The sequence below is a fragment of the Strix aluco genome, chromosome Z, assembly GCF_031877795.1.
Source record: "Strix aluco isolate bStrAlu1 chromosome Z, bStrAlu1.hap1, whole genome shotgun sequence".
In the NCBI taxonomy this organism is placed as follows: Eukaryota; Metazoa; Chordata; class Aves; order Strigiformes; family Strigidae; genus Strix; species Strix aluco.
In genome coordinates this window covers 24378148-24403216 of record NC_133971.1, presented here as the reverse complement: position 1 = coordinate 24403216, position 25069 = coordinate 24378148, and the positions used below count along the sequence as shown (strand labels likewise).

The 25069-nt window shown below is 43.7% G+C and overlaps 3 protein-coding genes across 6 annotated transcripts in view; 2 read left to right on the top strand and 1 right to left on the bottom strand.

Moving 5' to 3' along the window:
- Nucleotides 1–1782: 1782 nt before the first annotated feature.
- Nucleotides 1783–11937, top strand: ALDOB (aldolase, fructose-bisphosphate B). 2 transcript variants are annotated; one of them, XM_074812379.1, is made up of 9 exons: nucleotides 1783–1917; nucleotides 8385–8506; nucleotides 8776–8987; nucleotides 9517–9571; nucleotides 9726–9886; nucleotides 10100–10183; nucleotides 10686–10860; nucleotides 11016–11215; nucleotides 11429–11937. In XM_074812379.1, the coding sequence occupies exons 2-9, from the start codon at nucleotides 8395–8397 to the stop codon at nucleotides 11522–11524; spliced, it is 1095 nt and encodes a 364-aa protein (XP_074668480.1). In that variant the 5' UTR covers nucleotides 1783–1917; nucleotides 8385–8394; the 3' UTR covers nucleotides 11525–11937. The 2 variants fall into 2 exon arrangements, with proteins under 2 accessions (XP_074668480.1, XP_074668481.1); XM_074812380.1 differs by lacking the exon at nucleotides 1783–1917 and adding an exon at nucleotides 2039–2156.
- A 1796-nt stretch (nucleotides 11938–13733) lies between these two features.
- MRPL50 (mitochondrial ribosomal protein L50) lies at nucleotides 13734–15289 on the top strand. The gene is made up of 2 exons (XM_074812186.1): nucleotides 13734–13945; nucleotides 14769–15289. The coding sequence occupies exons 1-2, from the start codon at nucleotides 13860–13862 to the stop codon at nucleotides 15157–15159; spliced, it is 477 nt and encodes a 158-aa protein (XP_074668287.1). The 5' UTR covers nucleotides 13734–13859; the 3' UTR covers nucleotides 15160–15289.
- Nucleotides 15290–18206: 2917 nt separating this feature from the next.
- PLPPR1 (phospholipid phosphatase related 1) overlaps nucleotides 18207–25069 on the bottom strand; it is a 135136-nt gene continuing 128273 nt past the window's right edge. For 2 of the 3 annotated variants that reach the window (XM_074813210.1, XM_074813211.1), the window contains exons 6-8: nucleotides 23780–23956; nucleotides 21734–21865; nucleotides 18207–19737 (exon numbers count right to left, since the gene is read on the bottom strand). In XM_074813210.1, the coding sequence (XP_074669311.1) occupies nucleotides 19705–19737; nucleotides 21734–21865; nucleotides 23780–23956 (342 nt within the window). In that variant the 3' untranslated portion in view covers nucleotides 18207–19704. The remainder of the gene's footprint in view (nucleotides 19738–21733; nucleotides 21866–23779; nucleotides 23957–25069) is intronic. The other variant, XM_074813212.1, reaches the window with a different exon arrangement.

Below are 25069 nucleotides of genomic sequence, written 5' to 3'. Positions count from 1 at the left end.
AGTGCTTGAAGTGCCAGATACTGGCTCAGGACTAGAAAGGCACATACTAGCCATTACCCACATGGAAATACATATATATACTTCTGAAAGAGTTAAGAACACAAGGTGGGCTGGAGGGGATTATCTGAAGTGGTTTCTAAATGTCAGACACTATTTTTTCCAAGAAGACTCCCCCCACATTTTCTCTAATAGCCTGTCAGACCATATCACAGATGACACTGGAAAAAGAACACTTCCAAGTACTTTCCTACCTGTGACAACTTCTAACCAAACCAGGAATGATGGGACTCAAACTCTAATTTTCTCTGTGGGCCTGAAGAAGTTCATCAGTATGGCACCTTCTTGGTCTCAAGAGGTTCTTAGATAATGTACTTCATTAAAAGTGTTTTTAATCCATACTAGATGCCTCTTGTTTGTGGTGGAGAAACTTTAATACACTATGGGGTTCATCTTTCTGCTAGGATAGCAAAAATGGAATATAAAGCAAACACTGTAAAGCAGGGAAGGCTTTATATCCATGTTATGTGCCACAGCATTCTTCAGCAAAAAAGTTATGGAACAGGACATTAAAGGAAACAAAACAACACAAGCGCAAGGCGTTCAACTGGACTGTATCCTCAGATTTTTCAGAGGTTTCTCTGCTGACTGTCACAGAGTGCTACCGCTGTCAGCATGTAAACTGTTAAGATTTACTACAGGCACTGATCTTGGCATGCAGCTCTAGAAGAGGTAGGCTCAAGGAGGAAGTGCCCTAATGAAGACAGTGTTGCTCAGTGAGAGGAGAAATCACATGTCTCACCGTGTCCATGTAAAGGCTAAAGGTGTCACTACATGTGCCAAACAAATGGAGAAACTACGTCATTCTTCAGGCAAACACTGGGTCTTTGTGGTAAAGACATGCTAATGTCCAAGGTCAGAGCGTGTTGTTGCTGAGGGCATGATGTTTGCTTAACAGTCCCTGTGCTGTACTTACCTCCAGGAGTACTGACCTGCAGTATGGGGCGGGGGGGTGAGGGGAAATCAAGTCTATCTACCTGGATTTAGTGAAAAACTGTAGTGATTTCATATAAACTGGAATGCTGATGTACTGTTTATAAAGCATTAGCATTTGTCACAGAAAAAAAAATGCTAAGCAACTGACTAACTGTAATTGTAATATGGGTAGGTGTTTCAATGGGATTTTGGTGGAAAATTTGACTTGCACTTGTGCACCTCAATCTGGACATATTTCTTCTGATAACTATCATTCGCACACATACACTGCATTAAAGGAAAACAAAACTTGCAGCTTCATTAACCCTGATACTGTAAGCATCACATTTTGCCTTTCCATATACTAATTGGAAAATATGTTTCTCTGCCAAATTTTCGAGTGAGGAAAATAAATAGGAAGTCACTGAAATTATAGTAACTCATGTCAATTAAGGATCTGTTGCATTGTTTCTGCATTTTTTTTCTACTCTTCCTTCCTGCACTGTGTAGTTTCCTAAGTACAAGCTTCCAAAAGATCTAACCCTAAATGGAAAGTTATGCACAAGATCCCTGTAAACAATTTCCATGGTTCTTCTTGTATTTCTTTTCAGTCTGTTTTAGAAAGAGGAGGCATAACTTGAAATAACTGGAAAACACCTCAGTTCACCACATCCTGAATGGCCTTATATATAGAGGGGAGGGGAAAGGGGAGGAACACCAGGAGTGAGACTAGGTTCCACTGGTTGGTCAGACAGCCAATGACCAATCTCGAGCAATGACATCTCCCCAACCAGCCTGGGGAGGAGGGAGAATGAAGGAGTGGAGGAAAAAAAAAAAAAACCTGTCAAGAATTTTATAAAAGTTAGTGATTAGAAGGACCCGGTCTCTTCGGCTGCAACCACCTCACCAAAAGCTTGTAGCAGCAGCAGCACTATCCACAAACAGGTAAGTATAATAATTTCATTTCTAAACGGTAGAGGTGGTATGTATATCAGCAGCTGAGACACAATGTGTTTATCTAATGTGGGCTTGGGGAGTTGTTTTTGGTTTTGTTTTTATTTTTTTGTTCCAGGAACAGCTTGCAAGAAATAAGCACTCAGCCATTCTGCAGTGATCTTCCAATGTGACCCATTTGCTGCTAACACTGGCTTTCTAACTTAGCTTAGTCACTCAGAACTCCTGGAGTAAGTGAATCCTTAGTCTAAGGGGACTAGAGCAATAACATACCTGCATTGCTTTCTACTGCTTTGGTTTGTATGTGTTTGTTTATGCTTGTGGAGTACATAAATTTATATTTTGCAAGGAGAAGAGCGAATGACTGGAGAATGCAGCTGGTCCTGACAAACACCAATGCTGACAGAAGTGTAATTATGTGTGTTCATTGTGCAGCTTCTTCTCAAGCATTAGTGCAGTAGGGTGTATAAGATTCTTTGGCAGGGGGATGTGAGGTAGTCTGCAGTCCAGGAAACTAAAAACTGCTCTTACATTAGGTTGTATCCTTTCAAGTTGTGAACAGACAGCTTCAGAAAACTGCTCAACAAACTCAAATCCTTACCAAGTCTGGGATCATCCACCACTTTCTCAACTATCCCATGTGCCTGGCACCCAAAACTATTTAGCTCACCTGAAACACTCACCACTGCTTTACCCAGCTTCCCCTGCTGGCATTATAAGACTTGAATTCTTGTGCAAGTCTGACAGCGTTTTTTTACCTTCTCTGAGAAGAGGCCAGCCCTGAGAGAGAAGCAGCTTCACCCTAATGACTGCATTTACTTCCAAGAAACCAGCTTCTTGCTAACCTCAGCCATCTCTAGCCATCCTGAGTGCTCCAGGAGTGCTCTGCACTGACTGCAGAGGCCAGGTCCCTGTGTACGTAACCTCCTTTCATTCTTGCTAGAGGGATGAAATAGGGGTACATTTGTTCAGGGCTTGAGTATAGCTGTGAGGCTAATGTGGGAATCAGGACAGGGAACTGCAGGTCTCACATAGTCCCATGCACTTGAGATAGGATGTTGAAGCAAGGTCCCTAGACAGAGCATGAGGATGGAAAAAACCCTTGTTCCCACCCTCATAAGAGAGCAAAAACCAACCAGGCAATTTACCATCATATATGCCCCAAAGGACCTATCAAGATGGTGAAATTACTATGTCAATCAAAAACATCTGCTGCAGACTTCTGTCTGAATATATTTTTCTCCCATACCCTTGACACTTTTTAGAATCCAAAAATGAAACATTTTGCTATACCTTTACTCCCACTGCAAAGGTGAAGGGAAAAACACGCTGTTCTTCCCTCAGACCTCCTTCATACATACAGAAGGCAGAGCTGCCACTTCAACTCCCTAGAGCAAGTATTCACACAGAGTCACAGGGTAATAGTAGTCCAACCTCCCGCTCAAAGCAGGGTTAGACACAAGGTCAGACCAGGCTGCTCACAGCTTTATTCGGGTGGGTCTTGGCAGCCTCCAAGGATGGAGACACCACAGCCTGTCAACTTGCTCCTCTGCTTGGCTGTCCCAATAGTGAAAAAAAATTCTTCATACTCAGTCCAAATCTCTCTAGTTTCAACTTATGACTGCTGTCTCTCACTCTCCTGTCACATGCCGCTGTGTAGAGACTGGCTCTGCCTCTTCGATCATCACTCTGTAGGTATTGGGGGTTGCTGAGAGGTGCCCCCAAAGCCATCTCTGCTTGAGGCTGAACTAGAGCCAGCTCTGCAGCCTTACCCTCACAGAGCTTCAGCCCCCGACCTTCTCAGTGGCATCTGCTGAACTCACTCCAGTTTGTCAGTGTCTTTCCTGTACTGCGGGGGCCCAACACTGGATGCAGTACCCCTATGTGATCTAAACAGTGCTGAGCAGAGGGGGATAGTCCCTGTCCTCCCCTTGCTCTCTGGGCCAGACCCCTGCTCACACAGGATGCTGCTAGCCCTCGTTGCTGGCCCCTGTTCAGCTTGCTGCCTGTACAGGGTCCTGGGCCTTCTCCAAAGAGCTCTTCCCCCATCCCACTAGGCCTGGTGGGATCACTGCCAGGACTTTGCCCCCCCAGGCAATGTCTGGGCATTTGTCCTGGCTCAACTTCATGGTGCTCCTATTGGCCTCTTCCCGCCCTCTGTCCAGGCTCCTCTGGATGGCTGCCCAGCAATCAAGCATATCAACTAGTCCTGCCAGCTTGGTGTCATCTGCAGGCTAGATAAGAATGTGCTCTGTCAGCAGGATGGGGCCAGCCTTGCCCAGCCTTCAAACCTATCAGTTTGCCCAATGTCTAAGTAACCAGACTTACTTAGAAATAGCTTTTTAAGGGAGCTCCATAGAGAAGTGAGGCCAATAAGTAGATTTATCCACTATAAAGAGAATATATGGGGTATAACTCATTATGTGTCTGTCTCTCCTTAACATACAAGTATAAACATGGAGTAAATCCCGTCAGGTGCAACACTGTGCCTGCATGTGATGGGCTAAATTTTTGAATACTTTTAATTCTCCTCATCAACTGTATTTATCTATTTATATATGCAACCTTTGCTTCTTCAAACCCTGCTCTTTGGAAGCAGAATCTCCTGTGTGCACAGTGCAACAACATGCACATGTGGTTTGTATTGCTAACTGTCAGAGATGATGTTGAGGGGCTTTTACTAGCAATTGAACAGGAAAAGCTACACGCATGGGATACAAACCATATTTTGAGAGTTTGGTCCTGCACTTTTGGAACCAATTTTATAAAAGAAGGTAATGAAGAGACCCAAGAGAAAAATTTACAGATTCTAATCCAATCTTTTCACGTCTGCAAACCAGGAATCAGGTGAGATTTTCTGTAAGATTAGAAGATGCCAGTCACTTGAGGTGGTTGGAAAGAAAAGACGTCAATGAAGTATTAATGTTTCTAAGATGACCTGAAGTGGAATGTAACTGTTCCTTCTGCTGTTCGTCTTGCCTCTGCCCTTTGGTTCTCACTATTAACAGGATGCAGTGCTTGTGTTGATATACATGAAGATATTTCCCGTGCAGTCCACAATTATGGTAGCTGAGAAAAACCTGAGACTTCAGCAGTGCAATATTTACTTTTACAACTGTGCTGTCCCCTTTCCTCCCACCCCCACCTCCTGCTGGTCACAGGCTGGGGGCTGAACAAAGAACTCCGTTTGCTTAAGGAACTGCTGAAGCCTGACAAACACTTAAGGTAGCCATACAGCTGGGGGTTTTATGCATTCTGTGCAGTTTTATTCTTTTGGGTTTTTTTTTCTTCCACTTTTTAAAAATGTTATGTAAGCGTTACCACAAAGAGAATACATTGTATTCATACAATGTCAAATCAATGTGAAATCACTTGAGCTTGTGACACTATGATACTAGCCCACAGCCTAAACTGGGTAAATAAAAATAAAATTTCTTGAAAAACTTTAGTGGTGGGACAACTCATAGATACTGTTGCTAAGAACACAGTTCTTTCAAGCTTTTTGCTGCCTGGAAAAGTTGTCAAATTAAACAAATAAAGCAGAATAATATGGCAAATAGGCTTCGCTCTTGGGAGAATGAAATGCTCTGCCTGGCTTTGGCTGCGTGGGCACAACCATTTTACCTCAGGACCTGTAAGGTGACATATCCAGCTCTTTAAGGGGGGTACGTTAATGTTTCTGTGGATGTGCTGGGACCTTATTCTTTACAAGGCAGCTGTATGAAGTGTTACTGAAGTGTAAGACTTCTCCACTCGCCTTTAAATGCTCAGACCAGTACCTTACAGCAGAGACACCCTTTCTGAATTCAGCGAGGAAGATCCTCAGAGATTATGCTCGCCATGGAAGAATCACAGAAAAATAAAGTCTGAAATCAAGGGTACTTGAACATCCTGGATCTTAGAGCTATCACCAGCTTTACAACTGCTCTTTTGCATTCATGTCTTCACCATTTCAGTTAGAAACACTGTGCATTTTACTCGTCCTTGTAGCTCAGCAGAGTAGCTGAGAAACACTCACCATGGCCTTACAGATCATTTGGGGGAGTCTTCTGGCAAATCTCCACCTACTCCTTCACACTCAATGAGGTACTTGCATGGAAACTGAAACTAATCTGTTGTCTTCCAATTCATCAGTGTGGAACTACACTGTATTGTTTCAGTCTCTCAGAGTATTCACTTAGAGCAGCATTATTCACTGAAAACTTGCATTTCCGTATTTTGGCAATTTGCTTTGCAGGCTGGTTTTGAGTGATAACTGTCTCTTTGTTATCTTTATGGAAACACTGGAAACAAGTAAGATACAACAGACATTAGTCTCATTGCTTATCGCATTGCTGGAGAGAAAGTATACCCATAAGAACATAACTAGAGTGACTGATGATCTTGTAATTCAGCTAGCTGGATTAAAGATTATCTGGATACATCTACTCGTGCTGTAGCATTACCTCTGAACTGCAACTCTGAAATCCTATTACTGATTTAGCAGTTCATTAGCTTTGACCTTGGACAAGATTGTATTCTTGCCAGATCACAATTTTCCAGTCTTTTCCATGGAGACTGTGAACTACTGGAGTGATTCCTCATCATTTTGCATAGCAATTTATTTAACAGTGCTATGGTTTTGACTGAAGTGCTTACAACACAAACTGTTATTACAGTAATCATAGTAACAAGCCAGTTTCCTATTTCTAAGAAACGTATCAGACACAGAAAGCAGGTGAGGGATGAGGAGGTTTACAGGTGAACTGAATTAGCTGCACGGCATAAACAACAGCTCTTCAAGTTCTTTTAGGTGGGCTGCACAGGATGAGAGCGGGGAGTGATGGAATTTTGGTCACCACAGTAGAAGGATGCTTCCCAGAGCTCTAGCCACAGTCTGGCATACAGAGCAGAGATCAGCAAAGCCTGCTTCTGCAGGAGCACAGCAAGGCATTTCAGTGCTTGGAAAAGGAGGGAACCCTCCGTCATCTGATGCAGTCTTCATCACACACTCCTTCAAATTCCCTCTATACCTAGAATGACTCACCATTGATAAGTTGCATCGGATGAATTCTAGTCTCAAACAACTCACAGAAAGGTAAAGCAGACATCTGGACACTGCATCTGACTGGTCTGTACTGGTAGACAATGCCATTTGAATCTTGCACAATAACATTACCCATACCAAAGTACATTCAACTATAAATCAGAGACACAGATTTATAGCTATCACAGTACAGTGATGGCATATTGCCAGAAAAAATCTGGCACCATTTGGCATGGTGCACAGAACTCTTGTTACCCTGCCATGAGTAGCAGCTAGACCCCTGACCATTTCTCCCCATTAGGCCCTTCAGCAGGGAGGATAAGACAAGGATTCTGTGGCAACGTATCTGCATGCTAGGAAAAAGAATGGAGGACCTGGCCGCGTACATGCTTATATGGAGAAACATATCTGCTAGCCATCTCTGGCACACGGTAAAACAGGAAATGGCATGTTCTCACTCCTCTCTAAGGCTGAGTTTGGCAATCGAAAATGCAGACACTGGTCAGGGGCCTGCCTCTCTGGAGGAAAATTGATATTGGAGATCTTTTCTGTTTCTTTAATGATTCATCTCGTGGATTTACCACCCATTGATAAAACATTGGGTGTTGTTTTAGCTATAGTATATGATAAACAGAGGGAAGAGAGTCTTCTTTTTCTCAGGCTCACAGGCTTACACACATAGGGAAGTAACTTGGACTATTCAGATGATCTGAGAAACTGTAATATAATGCCATATAATCAAAACTTGAGTAAGATCAAGCATTTTGTCATAACAAGACAGAACCTGGATTTCAGGTGCTGGACATCTGCAGCTGATAAGCCTCTGCCACAGCTGAGAAGATAGAAATGGGTGGTGAACCACCCTAAACCCCCAGGTCTTACATAGAGTAAGCAATGTGCTACAGTTGTGAGAGCAGCCATGGGGAGGAGAGAATTAGGAAGCAAGGCAGGAGGGTGGGCGTGGAAAGTCAGCTACACAAAGTAGCAAATAACTGCCAACACAGGCCAGGGAATGGCAGAAGGGCATTGTTAGGAAATGTGTAAAGGTAAGCCATGTGATAACTGGCATTCTTCTGATTGGGACCAAAAAGTCTGCAGAGTCAGCAGTTAACATACTTGTTAGTTTGGTGCATGTTTTTATGACAGACTGACCTTCTGGGCAAATCCATCTCTTTCCCATGCAAATGCAGAGTCTTTCCCACTTTGGTGCTGGAAAGATGCATTAGGATATGTCTTCTGCATTTATTTGTTCTGGTTTTGCTGGGTGCACCAAGCCAAGAAGAACTCGAATGGATTTCTGAGCATGTGTCTGTGGTAACAGGGTCCAGACAAGCACCAAGAGCCCTCCAATAGAAATACCTGAGTGGGGTCTCTGATTCACAGTTTGTGTATACAGTCTCCCCCAGCTTGTAACAGTAATTCTCTTCCACAGATAAGACAACATGACCCACCAATTCCCAGCGCTGTCTCCGGAGCAGAAGAAAGCTCTTTCAGATATTGCTCAGCGGATTGTGGCTTCAGGAAAGGGGATCTTAGCTGCAGATGAATCAGTAGGTGAGTTTTGGATATCAATCAATTAGCAGTACCCAAGACTTTTAAGTTTGCTTCATCTTTGAAATCAGTAGAATAAATTAAAACACTTAAAAACTGTTGACTGAGCAGGAACACCTCTGCCAGGCTGGACTTCGTCTACAGCAACAAAAGTTGACAAACTGTGGACTGAGAAGAGAAGCTCTGAGCTGAAGCCCCAGTTCATTACTACATACTGGGACCAGGAGGCCAGGCAAGCCTAACAACTCTCTGACCTGTGTCCACCTCGTTAGGTACCATGGGGAACAGGCTGCAGAGGATCAATGTGGAGAACACAGAGGAGAATCGCCGGGCTTTCCGAGAGATCCTCTTCTCTTCAGATGCCTCCATCAATCAGAGCATTGGGGGAGTGATCCTCTTCCACGAGACTCTCTATCAGAAAGACAGCAGTGGAAAGCCATTTCCAGCTCTCATCAAAGAAAAAGGCATTGTGGTGGGAATAAAGGTGAGCATTTGTACATCTCTGGCTGGCAGTGTAATCCAAACCCCATCTCCAGTGAAAATTATATATGGGGCTACACTCTCTCCTGCCAGACACTTCTTTTTGTCTTTTGTGCTTGTTTTTAAAAACACTGGAGGATCTCTGCCACCATTCTCTGCATTGCTTTTGTACAACTAACCAAGGGCACATCTGCATTTGATGCAGGAACTTTGCATCCACCAACTCCCATCTGCTCACCATTCACTGCAATTAAATCCATCCATGCAGTAACCTAAATCCAGTCCTTTTCCACATCTGACAGAGCTCTTGAGCCATTCCCTGCAGCCATCTACACACTGCCCCTTCCTCTTACCCAATTCACTCCTTTTCTTCCCCTTTGCTCCAACATTTCCCTTCTTTGCACCTTTACCGTGTTCAGCCCCATACTTTACTCACAGTCAGCCTGCAAAGACAGACTAGCCATGGGTAAGAAAATAAGGATGGGACTGATCGCCATCCCTCTGTAACCCTTCCTGTTTCCTGGTCTCCACAGTTGGATAAAGGCACAGCACCCCTAGCAGGAACAAATGGAGAAACCACCATCCAAGGTAAGGAGAGCTCTAAGGAGCCTAAGCTATGCCTGGTGCAGCAAAAGCCATGGGGTGACTCACCCGAGTCGCAGCCTTGGCTGGTGTCATGGTACTTTTCAGAGCTACATTGTGAAGAACTGCTCTCAGTGAAGCACTCTTCTTTCATCTGCAGGGCTGGACGGACTGGCTGAGCGCTGTGCCCAGTACAAGAAGGACGGTGCTGACTTTGGCAAGTGGCGTGCAGTGCTGAAGATCACCAGCACAACACCCTCTCAACTCGCCATCCAAGAGAATGCCAACACATTGGCACGCTATGCCAGCATTTGTCAGCAGGTATCTATCCTCCAGCAACCTTTCCTGAGATGCTGTTGCCCCTTCTCACCGATAACATGCTAGGTATCTTGAAGGGCAGATCTCCGAGAGGGTTGTGGGAAAGATGAGGAAGAGGGCAGTGCAGCAAGAAGGAATACCACCAAAGTTAGCATAGACAACAAGGACAGTTTTTCTTCCACACCCCCAAAGATCTCCCTGTTTTTCTTTTCTTAGCATGGCTTGGTGCCTATTGTGGAGCCAGAGATCTTGCCTGATGGAGACCATGATCTCCAGCGCTGTCAGTATGTCACAGAAAAGGTAAGAGATTCCTGCCCCTCTCCTCCCCTTCACAAATCAGTAGCTAATCTTACACAGAGTGCATTCACATATGTCAGAGAGTTTTGACCAAAAAGGTACTTCATAACTGTATCACTGAAATGAGTGCTTTGGGAATGATTAAAGAGTGGCTTGTGGTCAAGTAATGAGTTAAAAGCAAATGAGAAAGTAGAATCCATGCTTTTGGATTTCCACTCAAACTGACAATATAAGCATTCTTGATCTCAAAAAGATGCATTGGGAGCAAAACCACCCCTCTTTCAGTAGTTCAGTTTGCAGGGACAAATCCCGTAAATATTGGGAGTGGTATACTGGTCATCTCAAAAGTAGTGATGTCTCTGGGGCTGCAACCCCTGTGATAAATTGCATGAGAAGGCAAAGTTCAATTTGATCTTCTCACACTCCCAAGGAATAAGCTGTCTTTCCACAGCAGGTTGAGGTGAAGATTTGAGCAGAGGTCTGTATTCAACCCTCATGTTTTCAGGTTCTGGCTGCTGTCTACAAGGCCTTGAATGATCATCATGTGTACCTTGAAGGGACACTGCTGAAACCCAACATGGTGACGGCTGGGCATTCCTGCCCCAAGAAGTACACCCCTCAGGATGTAGCCGTAGCAACTGTCACTACTCTTCTCCGCACCGTTCCTGCTGCCGTTCCTGGTGATTTCCGACTCATTCCTATGTATCCATTCACACTGTCACTCTTGATGGCTTTGGTCCTACATCTGACAGGCTTGCTCCTCTGGCACGTAGAGGTCAGGGACTGTGGTGGCTGGAGCACTCCATTTCTAAGCCTTGAAACCTCTTTCTTGCAGGAATCTGCTTCCTGTCTGGAGGTCAGAGTGAAGAGGAGGCTTCTGTCAACCTGAACGCCATGAATCAGTCCCCTCTGCCTAAGCCTTGGAAACTGACCTTTTCATACGGGAGAGCCCTGCAAGCCTCTGCCCTGGCAGCATGGGTGGGCAAAAGCGAGAACAAGAAGGCTGCACAGGAGGCTTTCCGCAAGCGGGCACAGGTATGAGGCCTTCTCCCAGTGCAGAGAGTTTCTGCTCACCACGAAGGAAGGTGACAATACATCTCCTCTGTCCCCACTCCTCCTGGTGCTTCAGGCTGACCAGGGATGTTATCCTCTTAATTTTGCCTCATTTGGTTACTCCTGCTGTCTTTCCACATCTGTCTTTCTTACTCCAAGCTAACTGGTTTCCCCTCCTTTTTCTTTCTTTTTCAGATCAACAGTTTGGCTTGCAGGGGACAGTATGTCATGTCTGGAAAGACTGACACAGCTGCCATGCAGTCACTTTTCACTGCCAGCTATACCTACTGAAAGCACAGGAACCTTCCTTCGTCCTGTCTCTCTTCACAAGGTGGAAGATGTTTGGAAATGAAAGAAAAACAAAGAAATCTAATTTCCCTTACCCTTAACAAAACTGGGGATAAAATGGATTAGCTTCCTCTCCATCCTTCACTCCCACAATTTACTGATGGAATATTCTTGTTTCATCTGCCCATTCCAAAGAAGGGGAATTCTTTCCATACAACAGACAACAGCTGCCAATGAATCATGAACCTGTTCTCCCTCTGGTTTAAACCTAACCCCAGATTAGCAGGCAGATTAAGTAGTTCCCTATCAATTCAAATAAATACCCTTGCCCCTTACCACATTTTGCAGCCAAAATCTGAATTACAAAACCTGACTGTGTCTTCAATCATGGGAATAAAACAGTAATTGAAAACTAATCTTTATCTCACAAATTTTTTTTCTGTATAAACTTTACAGTTTCTTTCACACATCTGTGGTTTTTAGTAGCCTATCCAAAGATTAAGTCACAAAGTGTTACTGCTGGTGAGCTTGGGAAACCCTGAGGAGATAAAAGGGAAACAATCCAATAGTGATACAGCTGGAGAGGTTAATCCTCCTAACAGAAGTCTGACAGACACTGAGAAAACTTCAGAGATGTATATGGCAAGCAGTGCACAGGACTCAAGCCACAGATAAATAACACACCTTCAGAATCTTGTCCTCTCTCTGGAGAATCATGGTTGGTGTAATGAGGCTGCTATACACTGAGTTAGGGTTGCACTGGTTGAGTTGGTGCTGTGCAAAAACTATTATTCCAAAGCGCTTTTACAGTGGTATTTTCCACAATAACTAACGTAAAACATGCAAGGAGGCATCTTGGCCTACCCTGCTGGCATAGCTTGAATAATTAGGTTGATGTTGAAGGCCCACAGTTTGACCTTTGGTATATTGCTATGTACCTGTTAGAGATGTAAGCTTTGTTAGCTGAAGCGCAATGAGACAGCTGTTATGAAAAAAAGGCATAAGTGGCAGAAATAGCAGACCTAAGTAAATAAGAATATGCAAGAGTATTAGCCTGGCAACACACTACACCAATCAACTAGCAACACCTCGGAGCAGCCCGCCAACCAGCAAAGACCACACAACCCAGAAGATGCCCCACCTCTCCCTTCAGGGCCACCCAAGACCAAGCCTGCGCAGCTGGAGCCACCCCGCTCTGCAGGCTGCTCCTCCAGTCACCGGCACCCACTGCTCCTGCCAGCAAGGAGAGGGAAAACAGGCAAAATCACTGACCTGTAACCTCCTTGTGTGCTTTGCATTACTAACCAGTCTTTCACAGAGGCAATAAATAACCAAACTCCTTCACAGGGATCCAACCACTGCATAATTAATACATGCATTTAGCCTGTACTGACCATGAATGAAGAGCAGGAGACTTGCTAACACTCTAGAGGCCGATACCAGTATCAGGAACACCACCTCTTTTCTGGTTCAGCTGTGGTCCTGTAGGTCTCCGAGCACCTGAGTTCAAATAAACCCCTGCTCCTGATGAGAAGCATCCCACTGATCTTCTGATCTATGTAGATTGCTTCTCTTAAAACTTAAGAGTGGAAAAAACGTTTCTCCAAACTGTCAAAAGAAACCTCTTCACTTTATGAAACTAAAATGTAGCTTTGCTAAATAATTCCTGCTCCTTTGCTGGACATCTATCACACATGCTGTGCCTGATGCAGCTGGCAGCTGTGCCCAGACTCCTCATGTTTCCCTTTGACAGAGACATTTGTGACCGGAGCAAGCGGACGTCTGCTGAACGTACTACCATGAATCAAAGCAAGGCTGTGTGTACAGATGAAGCGTTATTTCTTGTTCTTAAAAATGAACAATCCTTTTAAAAAATAGGAAGAGTGATGTTCTCATATGATTGCATATCCGGGTCAGAAACGTGGCCTACAGAACAAACTCCCTGTGAAAACGGGCTGGCTGACAGCACCAGCAACGGGATGAAAACCTCCAAGACAGCTGCCAAGAGTCTGCGACTGGCAAAACCACACAGCGACTCTCAAGTTGCAGAAGGTGATGACATATGTCCCCACTTTATGCTCTTTTAATCTCACACCCTCCGCTCCCAAACCTCCTTCCCACGCCTGCTGGCACGGCCCCTGCCGTACCCGCCCCGCGGGGGCGTGGCGCTGGTGAGGCGGTGACCGCCCGCCCCGGACTGAGGGGGCGACGGCCGCCATTAACGGGCGGGCGCCCTCGGTCCCGCGCGGCAGCGCCGCGGTTCCCGTGAGGCAGCGCGGCGAGCCGGAAGTACGTCACGCCCCGCGGGCTGCCGGGAAGCGGCTCGGCGTGCCCCGAGATGGCGGTTGTTGCCGCGCTGCGGGCGGCGGGCGGGCGGCTAGGCCTCGGCGCTGCGGCGCGCAGGGCGTTTTGGGGCGGCCTGAGGTAACGCGGGGTGCTTTGGGGGGGGGAGCGGCTCCCGGGGGCGGGCGCTGGCGGTTTTGCGCCCCTCTCCCCGCTGCCTCCCCGGGCGGGGCCTGCGGCCGGGGTCCTTCAGACCCGCCGCCGTCAGGGCTCGGTGTTCGTGCTGCAGAGCGCGTTGGGCCGCAGGCCTCGGGGCGTGCGGCGAGCGCCCTCATCGCGTCCCTGCCAAGGAGGGTGCCCCGCCAGCGGGCGGGTGTGACGGTGCGGAGTTAGGTTTTTTTAATGCTGTTGTGGTAAACGATCTTTCTAGGTGTGGAAAAAAGAGGTGTTTCAGGGCAGTACTACAGTGGCAATGGAAAGTCATCGTTTCTGTATAACTTTCAGGGGAACCATGCTTGTATTGTTGATTGTGGCCTATGAGCAAGTCAATTTGAGATAGTCTTCAATTTTCTAGTTAAAACTAGTCTTTTTTTTTTTTTTGTAGTCGTGGTTATTTTTTGTTATTCCTTCCTTTTCACAGCAAATTCGAAAATGGAGCTGTAACTGGGAAAACAAGTCATAAATCTGGTTCAAATTCTGTTTCCACTCAGACCAATAAAATAATCTGGGCAGGTGGTTGCTGTATAGAGACAGCCTATGTTGTGAGCAGCATTTGGGGCAAAACCAAACATTTAGCATGTGCGTTTTTGTTGTGCATGCATAACAAACCTGCTCTGTCCACAGGATGCATAAACTGTCTACAGGCTAGGCCGAGTCCGATATTAAAAGGCTATGTATAGAAGTGTGCTCTGACTCAGTCTTAAGTAGCCCAGAGACTGAAAATACTTCTGTCTGGTGTCAACAGGAAGAAGGAAAAAGAAGTAGAAGCAGAGAAAATAATTCAAGAAGAGAAAAGTGAACCCAGCCTGATCTGTCCCCCACCACGCAGCAGAAGCTATCTTCCTCCAGCAGATATACAGAGCTGCCTTGAGTCTCACATCAGGGAGATTTTTGGACCTTCACTGCCTGATAATTGGCAGCAGACACCCCTCAAAGAAAATAGGTTAAAGTATCGCCTCCTGGCGCAGCTGGCAGCAGAACTTGGTCATGCTGTCCCCAATTCACAGCTCCACCTGATGTGCAGTGCTGGGGATGTCTTGAATTTCTACAGCACTCCTGTGAAGGATGTGTCCAAATTTGATGAACTGTGTGCTGCAGAGCTACCCCCAAACGTGAAGATTACCTGGGAGCAGTGAGTCGCACCACAAAGCATCACTTTGCTTTGCTTGTGTTCCTGAGGCAGGACTGCAGAGCAGAAGCAGAGCCCTTTCATTGTGGTAGCAACTGAATATAGGAATATCACTAATAAAAGTTCTCTTAGTTGTCCTTGGGTTTCATTGTTTCTGTTTTTTTATACAGAATCACAGAAAAAAAACAAGTCCTCCTTGTGAAACAGTGACACCATGTAGTCAGTGATGGCACTCATGTATGCTTTCTGGCCTTTACTGTGCTGTCCAACAATTAGAGAATCCAGTGGGGATAAACAGGTGGGGACCAACTCCCCAGTTTCTTCCCTGCACCTCTTAAACTTCTTGTCTTTGCTTCTGGACTCTGTAATGGGCTTTAGCGAGTGAAGTTTGGCTGTGTCAGGCGCCCTGTTCAAGTTGGCCACCAAGGCTAGCAGGGCCAGCAAACTCCTGGAGAAGGAGGGGGGAGGTAAGCCAACATTTTATTTTTTTTTTTTTTCCCCCTTGGGATTGAAAAGAAGACCCTGTCAGCAATAACATTTTTGAAAGCCATCACAGGTGGCATCTTAAAATAAAAATGCTTTTCTACTCAAAATTACTACATGAAGATAGTGCCAAGAGGAATTCTGAAGTCTCATAACTCTGTAATGGTAAACTCTCCAACAGCCCTATAAAAACAGCTGTCATCAAGGCAGCTTGTAGAATTCTTCCATTTCTGTCAGAGGACTCAGTTTTTATATTTATACATTCTGTTGCTCCTTCTAATAGCTATTAACTAGTTTTTCTTACAGGTTAGCTGTTAGGTTTTTTTGTAGCTATGGTAAAACATGGCTGTATGTTAGTTTTTCTGTCCGTGTAATGGTGTAGGTTTGCTTTTAATCAGAGGAGGCAAGCAGTGAAATCAGGAGGGCAAGAAAATCAATGCAACAGTCGGAGAAACGTGTGGTAGGTACTTTGTGAATGTTTTCTACAAAACAGGCTGTTTACAGTGAGGTTAGATTCTGTATGTATGATATTTCTGGGAATGATCCAGGAATACCCTGGTTAGACCACTTGTTCTCCTGAACCCTAACTCCCCTGGCTTCTTTTAACTTACAAATACCTGAAGTACACTTAGGAACTGCTGCTTTTCTGTTACAGTGCTCAGTTTCTTTATTCAGCAAACTTCTCAAGTGCTGCTTTCAGCACTTGAAGCTTTGAAGAAATTTAAGAAACCCATTCTTTTCTCCTTTTGACTCCTGGGGAATTAAGAGAATAGCTTAAGTGTACTACGACATGTTCCATTGTGGTGTGAACGTGAGGGAACTGGGGATGTTTCGCTGGTCACTGTGGAAGGCTGGCTGTTAACAAATCCCTTCCCTGTAGCTTATCTTGCCTGCTTCAGGGGCTGTTTGGGAGCAATGAATTGGAAGTATTTTTTAATGAAATTATGTCTTCTTTCCATCAAAGGAGAGATACTTACACCCCCTTGTTTCCTCTTAGTACTCATTATCTAAAAAAACACTTTCAGTGGTAGTTGCACTTTCTGCTTATCCCCCCCATTTTCTGTCTCTCCCAGTATGTAATTTTGTAGCTCATGTAATGTGATCAGAAGAGCGAAAAAAAGGTCTGAAAAAGAGAAGATAGACAAGAAAGGAGCATGACAGCTGCCTCATCCGGTGTTTGGCTGTGTCTGAGTTGAGTCAAACTGCCATTTTCCTAATCTCAGATACTTAGTCCCTCTGAGGTGCAAACCTCATGCTTCTGTCAGCACACCTGTGTGAGAAGCTGCAGGGACTAAAGTATAAGGGAAGATCAGACACAGGTGTTTGAGATGCAAAACTTTTAGCTGCTTGTAACAAGCTGAAAAAGCAGAAGTCTGAAATGAGATCAAAGTCTTGGAGAGAACACCTGTGCCATGGAAGGGCTATGACTTCTAGGTGCTTAAACAGATTTTTTTGATCCTTGGGCATTTGAAAGTACCTAATTTCTACTGAATTCAATAATAAAAAAATAAAAGCCCCCCCACGCAGTTTGTGGGAGGGCTGATCCTCATTTGTTTTAGGCAGAACCAGTAGAGAAGATCAAAAATGTAAAGAAGCCAGGTTAGGACAGCATTTCTTAACAGAGAGACTAGGATCCGGACTGGGTGGACTGGTGTCTCCATGAATGAGAGAAAGCTGCAGTGAACTACGAAGAGACTCCTGCACGTGTACAACCAGCTGAGGAGGCTGCCCTCCACCACCACATCTGCCAGCCTCTGGGGGCATCAGCACTGTCTACCCAGACAAGTTTGGGGGAGGGTGAACATTTTATTTCTAATGCTGACCTCTGGTTTCCATGAGATGTGGCCGTTTTCCCTCCATTCAGGTACTTGATTAAGACAGGGGCGGGTGGTTTTCTGGATTCCAAGAGTTACATTCCAGAGCCTTTGCACAGCCCAGGATCAAAATACGCACACTGGGAGGATCAAGAACAGCAGCTCTGCAGGGGCACCCACTTCCCTGTCAGATGGGAGTTAGCTGGGGTGCAGAGAGAGTCCACAGCCATCCAGCTGAGAAGGATGGATAATAATCCAAAGGCTACATAAAGACTGTTTTTTTGCTGCATCACAGATTCCAGGAGGTGTACAGACGTTGCTCTTGAAGGGAAAGGTACCTGGGAAAAGCAAATGTGATCTTAGGTTTAAATGTCCTGTGCAGGGGGTCATCTGTCAACCAGAAAAGGCTGAGGGTCCTATAAATCCAAAATGGTAGCAAACACATAGAGCTAGCCAAGGGGAGAGGCAGTGAATATGTGAGATAGGTCTAGCTTCATCTAACCAGTCATCCAGACCTTTTCCCTGTAGATTTTGGGTCACAGTTGTAGTGAGGGACCCAGAACACTATCGATGATTCCTCATGCTCACAAAAAGCCTGCATAGCCCAAGTCTGATCCTTAGAATCCTAAGACTGAAGCAGATATCAGTAGAGTCAGAAGAAAATATCAACCTGGAAGAAACACTGCAAGACCAGGCACAAACAGACATCCCGCGTTTTCTTTGTGTCACAGGGAAATGACAGAGACCAGACGGCGTATTTTGGTTTTTTGTTAATTTTTTTTGCATCTGTTTTGGAAAAAATATACAAAAAAAGCCAAGAAGAACCAACATGGAAATGTGAGGTAAACATTCCAGTAAAAGTACAGACAGAGGCTCCATTCTTTAAAGGAGACACACAGCAGTTATCACCATGCTAGAAGAATGAGATGCAGGAAAATCCTAGAAACAGTGAAAAGTCATGTAATGAAGCCTTTGCCCCAGTTCTAGCCATTGTAAATTGGTTCTTTTTTGTTTTTCCCCCACCCCCAACCCACACTTCATTGTCTTTTTTTTCTTAAAGTTGTTAAACTGTAAAATAGCAGTTTTGATATAAATTCTATATCAGAATTTACAAAAATACAGACTGCTACTACAGACCATGTCAGGTTTTTTTTGTGGGTTTTTTTGTTTTTTTTTTTTTTTTCACTTGCCAAAGCCCCTCAGTGAAAACTACACTGCTGGGGCAAAACTGGCTTCTTGGTGATGCCAATCTGAATGCCAAGTAATGCCACTCCACTGGAGAAGTGGTGTCGCTTTTCCTTTGCACCAGTGTTACTAGTTACCCCACAAATCTATGATGAAGTTATGAAACACTTAAAGCACAAAGCACAGCCTCAGCTCCACAGTGGTGGCTGTATATCCCCATAGTCAATTCCTGAAGCCAGGTTTCACTGGGAGCTTTAGCTGGGCCTAGGGGAGGAATGGAGATCTAGGGAGATGATATAGTCAGCTCACATGCTATCAGCTACTACTATAAGTTTTCATGTCCAGTCTGTATATATTGCAGACTGAGGACGTTGTTTTAGTTATTCTTCAATAACTAGCACAATCACCCACACCAGAACAATCAGGCTTTGATTCAGTAAGATGCTTAAGGACATACTTCAAGTCTGCCAACCAGTCTGGAAACTGGATGGCTAACTGAAGTCCATAATGCTAAGGAATGCTTAAGTAGCTCACTGAATCAAGGATGGATGTTTATTACTTGTTGATAGTATCATCCAGGTTAGATTTCTGATCACCAGTATTTTAATCTGAATTAAATATATGCAAATACTTCAGATCTATGCTGAGCTTACTCAGATCAGAATCTGACCCACTGGTAGAAGCACTTCTTATGGTAAGAAAAGGTAAAAGTGAATTATTTTTTTTTCAAGATATATAAATTCAAAAATGAAAAAAAATTGTGTACAAATATCACATAACAACATCAACAATTCCATAGATGTAGTTCCTCAGTGCACACTTCAAACAAGAAAAGTTTTTTTTTGTTCTTTTTCCATTTTGCTTTTAAATTCTGGCATAATAATATTAAAGCTGACAAAAAATCAGGGCAAGCTACATCACTTCCTCATACAAAAAAAGTACAAAACATTAGCCTCTAACTAGACATGACATAATACTGGTCATCACAGTTAGACATTTAGTAACTGTGTGTCTTGGGACTATTGTACTGGAGGGTAATAAAAAATAGCTTCGGTCGCCAGTCTTCCATCTCAGGTTACTTCAGTCATAGAGGCAGAGTGATTCTGCAAAGAGGAAAAGGCAAACACGTGAACATTTGTATACATTTTGACATTTACATATCCTAGCGTGTAAAATGAATGAGAAAAACCTTCATTAATAAAATCTGTTGCCCAGCTAATGTAGGGCTTTAAAATGAAGAGATCACTTCAAATGTGACTGCCATCTATCCTGAGCTCGTGGTGAGAAACGCTGAACTCAAAAGCCCTGCTTCTGGGCTATGAACACTCACAGGCTTGAAAAACAAGATGGGACTTTTTCCATAGAGACTTTCAAACTGCACTGGATCCTGCCCAGGAGGACATGTCAGTACAGGCTCAAGCACTTCATACAGTCACATAACTAATACCGTGGATCTGTCCTGAGCCATGAATAGCCTAAAGGCCATGGTTTGGCTTCATGTGATGTGTGCATGTAGGTCCTACACAGCTTGATACTAAGGAATGTGTAGAGCTTAAAACCATACAGAGATGGGGTCATTATGCCAAAACACATGCAGCCACAGATCTATAACAACACAGAAGTCCTTGTTAGGAGAAAACAGTGTTAGTTTAACCTTAGAAGCCAATGTCCAGGACTTCAAGTGGCAATACTGAGTCATCCTTGGATCATGCTGCATTTGCAGGGTTTGTGTGGGTGCAAGGCAAAACAATAGTGGGAATGGATGCAGAAATTGGCACAGAGAAGGGCAATGCACTTCTATACGAAGAAACTGTAATGAGCAGCCACTCCCAAGAGCTTGTTTATAATAGCTTCGGAGTAGAATCACTTTTTTCCCTATCTACTCCTGCGAGGTAGATGTATGGTCATTTAGAGACAGATACTCTGAATCAGAGAAAATTACCTTGTTGAGTATAGTGGACATCAACAGTTAAGGCCTAGTCCCTACCTGCATGTCACAACCCAGAAGCTATAAATAGCGGACTAGACAAAATTTTTCTCACAGTCTATGAATATTTTCATCTGTTCATCCTTTCTGTCATACATGATGCTATGTGGTTATATAAGCAGCACTTAGTTTCCGGACTGCAACTCCACCAAGAGAACAGTTAATGCACACAGATCTCAAGATTTAGTTGAATATCTTCCAGCAAATCTTTACCTTATCAAAATTGACTTTTCAATTAAGCAAAGTATTTCCAGGCATTAGAAACAGTGTCTTTTCCATTTTTTAAATTCCTATTTTCAGTGTATTTGTCAAAAGGTTTAACAAGTCACTATTGATCTTGCCATACACCAGGTACACAGGAATGACAGGACATCTAATGAAGTAACAAATAAATTACACCTGGCCATTTCAGGTAACTGATAAACATCAGTTCCTCCTTGTTCCCAGAAATTCTTGGCAGGTGGCATTTGCTTGTCTGTTTAGAAAGGACTCAGTATGATTCAGTTACACTAACACAAGCCATTTGAAGTTAGTAGTTTAACAGAAATGCCATGAATAATGATGCTCCTGCTAGCCTATTTTTTTGGAAACTTGGAAGAATGCTATTAACTTCTCTTCTGATGACTTAGAGATAGAAAACAGTATGATTTCTTCTTCTTATAGAAGAAACTGAACAGTAATAAGGATAAAAAAACTAATCTCTATAATATTTTTCTGAACAGCATAGTTTATTCTCTGGGTTATGAATGTTAGAGTAAATCCTTAAGACATCCAAAAGCATTCCAAAGTGTAATTAGACAGATCTTTACTTTTCTCTCAGTCTTCTACTCTTCTAAGCGAAAGTTTGTTATCACAAATAATACGCAAAGGCATATGAAATCCTACTGCTTTAGCTTTGGATGTGCACAGGGGCAGAAGATCTACAGTATTTGGTAGTTTAAGGGATAAATGCCTTAAAACAAACTCTCCCCTGATGCAAATTCACTTTGTTCAATGGGCTTAATGTCAGGAATAAAACCAGCTTCCCATGTAGTTATATATTCAACTAGTTTTTCCTCTGCCATAACAGAAAATGTGTCTGATGTTGATCTGGGTGAGAGGCTTTACAGTACCTGTGCACTCAATGTCTCCAGAGGACTTTCCACTCTTGGAAAAGCCATTAGTGGCATTCCTCGTGGGTCTTCAGGCTTCGGTTTAGAAGTAGCTCCATGAGTGCCTTTAAAGTTATGGACAACACATATCCCCTGTGTAATACAGGAAGAAAAAAAAGTGAGGTTAGCATGTTCTGTCCCCAGGAAGAACTCACAGGAATTACCATCAGGGGTCTCACAACTGCCAGTTTTTGCAAAGAACATGGGGTTTGGTTCAAGGCATCATGTATCTCAGCCCTGGGCTACAGTGTGTTTACTGACATAGTTGGGTGTGGTGGAATACCTTGGTAAATGGATTCATCTGGCCTGTAATCTGAGGTGATGAACGGTTCTCAGCCTTTTTACATTTTATACAGCAGAGACTCCCATGTCTGCTTTATCATTACAGAACCATAGACTACCCTGATGATGGATTTTATTGGCCAAATACTCCCTTCAGACTCTGACTGTCATTTCCAAACAGTGAAAACAGCTCACTGGATGGATGAATCTACCTCACATCTGGACGACATCAAGCTCACCTAGCACCATTCCTGAATACTTCCAGCACAACTGCGGTGGTGTTTATCCCACAAGCCCTTCCCTTGTGCATGACCAGACTTACGGCACGCATATGGTGATGCTAGTAAGAGCAAACATGCATAGCACTTTGGGACTTGGGAACACAGTGGAAAAAAAGACATACAGGAGCCGACACATCTGCTGTCAAGAGTGATTTCTGCAGCCAGCTCCTTGCAAGGAGCAGGCTGCGGCCTGGGTGAGTCTTGTGCTGGCAGCAGGAATCTCACAGCACGCCTCCCCTCCAAGCTCTGGGGAGACCCCTTCCACCACTCTGCAATTGGGCTTGTGACATTTGCAGGGTGGCAGAAGGTCTGCAAGGCCAAAATGTGGCTGGAAGCAGGCTGTCGCTACTAGAAACAGCTACTGGGAGCGCAGAGATTGTCCTGACCAGACATACGGGGTGACTGCCTCTTATATTGTATGGGCTAGATTTAAACTGCCACTCCCAGTGGGAATCAGACAAATTACTTAAATTAAAGACAACGAGATTCAGGTCAGAGGTTGCGACATCATTTTATTTAAAGAGAACATGGGAATATGTGTTGGTATGGTTGATATGTGAAGGTTTGTTAGGTTTTTTTTAAAGTACAGAATAAAAAAAAAAATCAGTGACAGAACAATCTAGATTTAAGGAATCTTTGAAACTTAATCCCTCCTGATTACAGGGATAAAGTGTCTGTTGCTATGCAGTAGATCGTTCTGAAGCATAATTTGATTAATAGAGCCTGGCACATATCTTGGTAACAGTGTGGGTAAATCTCAGCCAGAGATCTCTCACCAAACAAGCACTTAAACCACACAGCCAACAGCGGAACAAGTAGCATTTGAGGTCCAGAGAGATGCTGCTCCCAGATTCTGTGGGAAGGCCTTTGAGATATGTTAACACATTTGGTTATCCCTTGAGACGGTGATCAATTTCAGCTCAACTCCAAATGCTGCAAAGGGAGGTAGTTTTGTCTCCCAGGGAGTTTATCCTGACCTTCCTTTCTATTGCACTTCTTTTACGGTCTGAAACAAAATGAGGAACCAGGACCACTGCTTAGAGCCCCAGCCAACACCCTGTATCCTACATTTTTGCCAGATACCAGGCCAGACAGTGGGGTTTTGTAACACAGGGTTGTCAGAGAAGAAGTCTCAGGCATGCTCCCCTTTTGACATTAGTTGAAATCTACAGCATCTTTAAAGCATTTTCCAGGACAGGTCAAGTAAGAACATGTACAGAAATTAAAATAATCTTGAAATATACACAATGCACAAATGTCATCATATTAGCCTTATTAATTAGAATCAACCTGATTTTCTATTAGGATTTTCTCCGATGATGGGGCTAGAATTAGTTCTTAGCAACTGGATTAACCAGCTGCAATAGGCCACAAGAGAACAGTAATTTTTATTTTTTTTTAAACTGAGGTATTTTTGAAAGGAATGCAGGACTGATGGGCTTACCAGAAACAGAGCTACAGCACTCCCCAAGATGAAGCCTGCGATCACGTCTGAACAGTGGTTTCGATACTCAGAAACTCGATTTAGCCCAGTGAGGAATGCAGCACACAGGGTACCCAGACACAGCACAGGTTTGGCTAGCCTGCTACTCTTTGTTTTAATTGTGCTTGTGATGTACATCTGAAACAAAGGCAAGCCAAAAATGAAAAGAGACTCTGCCAGGAACACATCTTTTTCCACCCAGACAAAATCTAAATCAGCAAGGATATGAAAAAAACCATGATTCATTAAAAAAGCATTGGGAAATGGAGGAAGAGGCTTAAGGTAATTCAGAGAACACTTTTAAAAGAACAAAACAGATACTGTTAAGTGATGTTTCAGGATGTCAAATATCCCATCAACTGCATTTGCATACTGGACTTTTTCTGAGCTGGTATGTACAGGCTCAGTTTTACTGACTTCGTAACTGGTGCAAATACTTGCTCATATGCTAGCAAACATGTACACTCAGAGACTAAATGTTTGCAAAGGGAGTCAAGAATTTATGTTTATAACCCTGCAGAAACTGTAACGTGCACATGATCGAATGCTTAGCATCCACATGAACTAGCTGCTCCAATTTCTTACGTGGTGTTAAGTTTAAGAAACAGGGGACATTAAGAGAAACCATTCCAGACATTTTCTCTGCACGATGAAATGAAACACAGAATATGAGAGAGATTTCTTTCAAAACAAAGTTATTTCTGAAAATGTAATTCCAGAGCACGAAGTTTCACTGTGCTCTGAGTAATTTTTAATGAAGCCCATATGTTTTTGGCAGTTTGTATTTTATTTTAAATTCATTTTGACAGAGTGAAACCATGTGGGCCACAATTAGCAGCCACTCATTAATTCCAGAGCCACAAAATGACAAAGATCAAGCAAACCATGCCTGATGGCAAAACAATTCAGTAAAATCCTTTTCAGCAAGGAAGTATGGATGCCTGCAGGATTTCCAAAACTTTGATAAGCAAAGCAAATATGTCAAACACGTTTGCCAGAAATGTCTCCAGATGACACACTGCCTCCCATACATGAAACAGAATCAGGAAGATACATTTGAAAAATTAATTTGGTTCTCATTACCAATCAGGTGGTAAATGAACCTCATTCACATAGTGTAGATCTGATCCAGTGAAAGTACAAACACCTGTTCTGCTGGAGAATGGAAACATTACAAGCCATGGAAGTGTTTCTTCCACTGTTTAATATCAAAAGATGCATTTTTATTTGTAAAGAAAAAATGTTATCTTG

Bases quoted from the DNA above. Each gene is read 5' to 3' on its own strand.
- ALDOB (XM_074812379.1), top strand. From the start codon at position 8,395: ATGACCCACCAATTCCCAGCGCTGTCTCCGGAGCAGAAGAAAGCTCTT. The intron at 10,184-10,685 runs GTAAGAGATTCC...TCATGTTTTCAG, and splicing joins GTCAGTATGTCACAGAAAAG to GTTCTGGCTGCTGTCTACAA. The intron at 10,861-11,015 runs GTGATTTCCGAC...TCTTTCTTGCAG, and splicing joins CGTTCCTGCTGCCGTTCCTG to GAATCTGCTTCCTGTCTGGA.
- MRPL50 (XM_074812186.1), top strand. From the start codon at position 13,860: ATGGCGGTTGTTGCCGCGCTGCGGGCGGCGGGCGGGCGGCTAGGCCTC. The intron at 13,946-14,768 runs GTAACGCGGGGT...TGGTGTCAACAG, and splicing joins GCGTTTTGGGGCGGCCTGAG to GAAGAAGGAAAAAGAAGTAG.